General features: G+C 46.5%; 1 gene segment (V, D, J or C); it reads right to left on the bottom strand.

Annotated features, from left to right (window-relative positions):
• Positions 1-751: 751 nt before the first annotated feature.
• LOC131807779 (immunoglobulin kappa variable 4-1-like) lies at positions 752-1,508 on the bottom strand. The segment is given in 2 exon segments: positions 752-1,167; positions 1,374-1,508. Coding segments are annotated over 2 exon segments (450 nt in total).
• Positions 1,509-6,102: the final 4,594 nt, after the last annotated feature.

The raw sequence follows: 6,102 nt of genomic DNA, 5'->3' as shown, positions 1-6,102 counted from the left end.
AGTATTGCCATTGTGAGAATGAGTACACCTGGGAGAAAAGGAGAAGAGAGAGAAGGGAGGTAGGAAAGGAGCCGGAGCAGAAATGAATGTGCAGGACACTGCCCAGGAAGGCTGGGAAACAGGGCCCATGGAAGGAAAAAGTGAGAGGGACACTACCTTCCACGTGGGAGATTCTGAATAGGTGAGCTGAAAGGTTTCAACCTGGGAAGGTTCAGAGTGAGAGGGTGATGGAGAGTAAAGAAAAGAGAATAAGGAAATAAAAGAGAAATGTCCCAGAGTCCAAGAGGAGCAGGGAGGGAGAACTGATATGCCAGGGGGAAAGTTCACAGCCCATTGTCAGAGGCTAAAGACAGACCTTCCTGGCTCACTCCTGCCATGGGACCTTGGGAAAAATGCAGCTTCCTGGGGCACAAAAACCCCCAGCAGCATCCCTAAGACATCTTCACAGCATTTGTCTTCACTAACCTCCCACAAAAAGGGATGCAGGAGGGACGCTGGGTGACTCAGTTGGTTAAGTGGCTGCCTTCACCTCAGGTCATGATCCCAGCATCCTGGGAAAGAGTCCTGCATTGGGCTCCCTGCTTCTCCCTCTGCCTCCTGCTCCCCCCACTTGTGCTCTCCCTCTCTCTGGCAAATGAATAAATAAAATCTTTTTTTAAAGGTTGGAGGATGCAGGAAAAGTCAGCTCTTTTCATTTTCTGCTGGCACTTACAAGCCCTGCAAGGAGTATGTCAGGAGAAGTGACTTCTCAGGCAGATAAGGGAATTCACATGTTCAGGGCTGAGTGGGGAGGAAGCAGCTGGTGCAGCAAAGTCTCCCTGACCCTCAGCCCCGGGGAGCAGGTTTCTGTTCGAGGCTGAAGCACTGTGGGTGGAGAGCTATAACCCTGCTGGCAGTAGTAGCTTCCCACATCTTCAGCCTGGATGTTGCTGATGGTGAGGGTGTAGTCTGTCCCAGACCCACTGCCGCTGAACCGGTCTGGGATGCCCGTGTCCCTGCTGGATGCAGCATAGATGAGGAGCCTGGGAGCCTGCCCAGGTTTCTGTTGGTACCAGGCTACATAGTTGTTAACACTCTGACTGGCTCTGCAGTTCATGGTGACCCGCTGACCTGGAGACACAGCCAATGAGCCTGGAGACTGAGTCATCGTGATGTCCCCATGGGCACCTGCAATCAGAAAAATGGTGATACAGACACACTTTATCCCAGTCACACTGAAATATGTCATTGCAAACGTGCTTCCTAATGGTGCCACATGGCAGTACATCGTTGGGTCTATTTTGGAAATAATGAGTGTTTCTCATTATGTATCTTAGAAAGTTGTATAAAATGACATTAATCCAGAAGGACTATGGCACTTTTCAGCTTCTCACCTGAGACCCACAGCAACAAGGATAGGAGGACCTGCCTCTGTGACACCATCTTGCTGCCCCAGCGTGCCCGACACAGCTCAGCTCACAGAGCAAAGGCCCCTTTTATACAGCCTGAGCCACTGGTCTGGCCCTGGAGGGGCTTATGCAAAGCACTCTGGGGGAACAGAAGCAAATCTCATAAGCAGTGGGTTGTGAAAGTGCCCAGTGGAAATGTAAGAAGCCAAAAATAACTCCAAAATAGAGTTGTATGACAGGAACACACAAAAGTCAACTCAAAAGCTCTGGGAACATCTTAGAAATTCTAAAATGACAATGTGCTACAAGATCAATTCAAAAGCTTCCATTTTCAATTGAAAAATGTCTTTAGGGCGCCTGGGTGGCTCAGTGGGTTAAGCCGCTGCCTTCGGCTCAGGTCATGATCTCAGGGTCCTGGGATCGAGTCCCACATTGGGCTCTTTGCTCAGCCGGGAGCCTGCTTCCTCCTCTCTCTCTCTCTGCCTGCCTCTCTGTCTACTTGTGATCTCTCTCTGTCAAATAAATAAATAAAATTTAAAAAAAAAAAAAAAAGAAAAATGTCTTTAAATGGGTTCAATTTCCAGAAAAGATGTACTCGACTCTTCATATCAATAACCCTGGTAAAATAACAAAATATGCTGGGAAACAAATAATGGGAGGCAGGAAGGAGCAAGAGAATAGGAAGGCACAAAAAGAAAGTGGAGAACTTTGGGCCCAACTTTTTATAAAACCTCTGACTTCAGAACATCGAGCTCTGAAGCCATTTTCTCCTGCAGATGGGTAAGGAAGTGGCATACACTTGACCTCGGTCCCGGAGCTGTGCAAGGGCCAGAGAGATGGAATAGATGGAAGACAAGCCCAGAATTTCCTCACTCGAGAGACATGTGGGACCCCCATTGGAACTAGGGGAAGTCTGAATCCTGATTTTCAGTTATTCTATCTTTTTAGTTCAATATTTCTGTTTCATGTTGAATTAACCAATGAATGAAATCTAGGTGCCTTCAAGAAAATTCAGTTCCCTCCAGGGGTTTGGGAAGTCAGGGCAGGGTTGCTTGGGTACCATATAAACTTCCTTCACCTGTCCCTCATTCTGCTGTTCCTTCTCAAACAGAAGTAAGGGGGCAGGGGTGGGGTTCTCTAAAACAATGAGCATGCAGTCCCCGTGAGGAGGGCAATCTGTGGAGGCTTCGGGCTCACTGCAAGTCCAACCACAATACTTCAGCCATCTTTCCTCCGAGTGGGGCACATGCCCGAGTCTTCCTCTGACAGGTGGCACTTTGGCTGTTCCATGGGTCCCGTGGCTGCTGCACTGCTTCATGACATGAGCCATTTCCTGAACCCAGACAGAGCCTGTATCAAGTACCCCTGCCTGGGGATCCACACCTCACCCTCACAAAGGGTCGATTCTCCCATTGCTCTGCTCCTGAATTTGCTCTAGATGATGGTTAATTTTATGTGTCAAGGGAAGTAGGCTAGGGCGCCTAGTGGGGTGGTCAATGCCAGTTTAGATGTTGCTGCCAAGGTATTTTTTATTGTGATGAACATTTACATCAGTAGCCCTCATCTCCCATGCTCCACAAAAGATTCACCACAGCCCTGTTTCGACTTCAAAAAGGAAAGAAAACTCTATTATTATTATAGAAAATCTAATAGAAACAGAAGAGGAAAGGAATATGCACATACAGGAAGGGAATAGTAAGCAGGAAATGAGAATAAGGCCACTGTACCTCGTATCGGGTACTTACAACACCCCACCTCACCAGCTGGGAAAGCCCCGGAGACAGGCTGGAGTCCGACTGAGAGGCCTGGGTGGAGCAACCTCCCCTCAGGGGATACTTCCAGTGGAATCCCCACAAGGGCCATACTTATAAGGCAAATAACGGAGTTTGAAATGAAACATTTGTTCACTTATGTGCAGTTTGGAGCAAGCTGCATGTCCACATTATCATGTCTCTGTATTTTCAAGGAGCCTAAGCTATATGCATCTGCCTCCCCTCCCAGATCCCATTCTGGGGTGCCAGGCCTGCCTGGAGCAGGAGGAGATGGTAGACAAGGCTGTAGCTCTTGGTGTCAGAAAGAGAAGGGGCCATATTCCTGATGAACAAAGATGCAAAAATCCTCCACCAAATGTTAGCAAACCAAATTCAACAATACATTTAAAGGATCATACACCATGATCAAGTAGGATTTATTCCAGAGATGCAAGGATCCTTTAACATCAATAAATCAATCAGCATGAATGTCACATTAACAAACTTAAGGGTAAAAATCATAGGATTGTCTCAACAGATGCAGAAAAAGTATTTAATAAAATTCAGTATCTATTTATCAAAAAAAAAAAAAAAACCAAAGGTTATAAAGGATATGGAGGAAGAGGATAGGGAGTGGATAATTCTGCCTCTGATCTTTCCTCTTTTATCCTTCCACTCTCTTCCTTCCAGACCTTTCTTAGCCAGTCACGCCGTAGGGCATCCATGTCCTTACTTCAGGCCACTTCCCCAGCCACATTAAGTCAATGACCATTTGTGCTCTTTGAGCACCTACTAAAAAAAAACATCGTATTTCATTACAGAATGGTATGGGAGCTGTTCAGTTTAACTTACATCAACATATTATTCGAACCAGGGCTGATCCTGGAGTCCTTTCTCACTATTTGCTGGTTGGCAGGTCCTGTGTGTTTAATGAGTTGTGCTAAGAAACAAAGACAGGAGAGCTATTACAATGCAGTAAGAAGTTTTTACTAAATGCATAGTCCCCTGGGAACAGAACACACAGCATGCCCGAGGTGCACGAACAGTACCGAGGTGAGACGCACAGGCAGAGAGAAGTACTGCTGGCCTGTATTATTACTGCATATTTCATGAGAAGAATGGAGAAGCACAGTCAACAAACTACTCACACATAGGATTGGAGAGTTTGAAAATTTCAGCAGGCTGCGGACTATAGCTGTGCCCCTTGCCCTCTGGTAGCCAGGAGGATTTGGGTAGAGGGAAATGTCACAGATTGCTGGTCTCATTGAGAGGGAAAGAGTAGGATTTGAACTCAGGGTTGTCTGGCTTGAATATCAAATATATGCCCTTGGGCAAGTCTTTTACTGCCTCTGGGAATTAGTTAATTTTGGGACAGAAGGTCCCTTGTGGCTGGGGCAGCAAGAATACAGAAATAAGAAAATGGATTAAGTATAAAGCCTCATGAGGCTGAAAATAGTAGCTCATGCAGGGGTGTTTGGGCAAGAGTGGTGAGTATTGTGGTGATCTGAAACTCTTGTCCCATAAATTAAGTGTGTCTGCTGAATCTGCCTGGGTCCAATACTAAAGAAAATACTATATCCTTTCTGAGATTGTTTGCTGCTGGGCTCCACCCAATCTGGTGTGTCTGACATTTCTGGTTTAGGACAAACAGCTCTGTCACACAGTTAACTGATGTTCTGTGGACAGGTCTACCAGGGCCTGTGCTATGCTGGGAACTACTTGTTAAACAGTGAAGAGGTTGTTCTTGAGAAGGGCCAAGATGAAGATGAGTCTTCATCTGGGCTTGCCAGAGTGTCCACAACATCCTTCTGGATACAGATGCATGTACCACCAAATCATAGGAGAAGTCCTAGGGCCCACATGATAGGGCCACTCGCATTGAGACCTAAGTCTGATACAGAGTCTCTCCAGACTCTGTGTCCACTCTACACTGGTGACTTCAAAATTAGCTGATAAACGGAATGGTGTAGCTTACCCAAGCGTGGAATGTGTTGTCTCAACACTCAATACTCGACACTCAACAAGATACTGTGCTTCAAGCTCAGTGGTTGGAGGTACAAGATGCAAGCACTTGTCCTTTACCTCGGAGAGGATATGCCTTATTCCTCTGATATCTGAACCCCCTCCATAGCCACCGGGGGGGGGGGGGGCACGTGAATTTTTGTAGGGTTTGCATCCCACTATTGGAGCAAATGTGTTTTTGCAAGTTAGCGAAGTCCTCACCATTTCTCGCTCATCGTGTGCAATTAACAGGATGTAATTGATAGAGTATGGCTTGGCGGGATGCTCTGGGAATGGTTATACGACACACTGGAGCAGAGAGGAGTGGGTTAAGGTAGCTCTGGGCCATGACTGAGGATGTGACCCGTTCTTCACTGCCAGTGAAAGCAAAGTCCACCAGAGGACTGCATTACATCATATGCCATGCCCCCTGCTGGTAGACCCTGTAGTTGGCCCAGCATGGGGTAAGCGCTTTCAAAACCTCCACATGCCCAGAAGAGGGAGACTTAACACACCCAGCAAAGAATGGGACCCAGTGGGGGATTCTTCTGACAAACTTAATTTTTGAGTATTTAAGCAATATGAATGCCCCATAGTTTGCATATTTTCTTCCTCTTAGATCTGAAGTGTTTCTGCCTCTCAAAGTCTAATAACAAAGTCTCTGGGTGTGTGGCATGAACACGCTGGACCCACTGAAAGCAGCAAGATGGTGACTCCATCACAGTCCTTGGCCTTCTGCTCCTCTGGGTTCCAGGTGAGAATATTTGGGTATGATTTTCCATCCTGATTTTCTTTCTTCATTGGGAATCTTTCCACAGATGAATTTGGCTTATTTTAAAAATAAGTAGTATTCTCTGTCCTACCTAACTAGATACTGGTGACTTCCATGTACATATCCTGAGACTCTGCTAATGTTTGCTGTGTGGGTTCAGCCTCCCATGGAGAAAATGTGCTGGTCCAGT

Source organism: Mustela lutreola, chromosome 9 (assembly GCF_030435805.1).
Source record: "Mustela lutreola isolate mMusLut2 chromosome 9, mMusLut2.pri, whole genome shotgun sequence".
NCBI lineage: Eukaryota > Metazoa > Chordata > Mammalia > Carnivora > Mustelidae > Mustela > Mustela lutreola.
The sequence above is the reverse complement of the archived record's forward strand: the minus strand, read 5'-3'. Positions and strand labels throughout refer to the sequence as shown.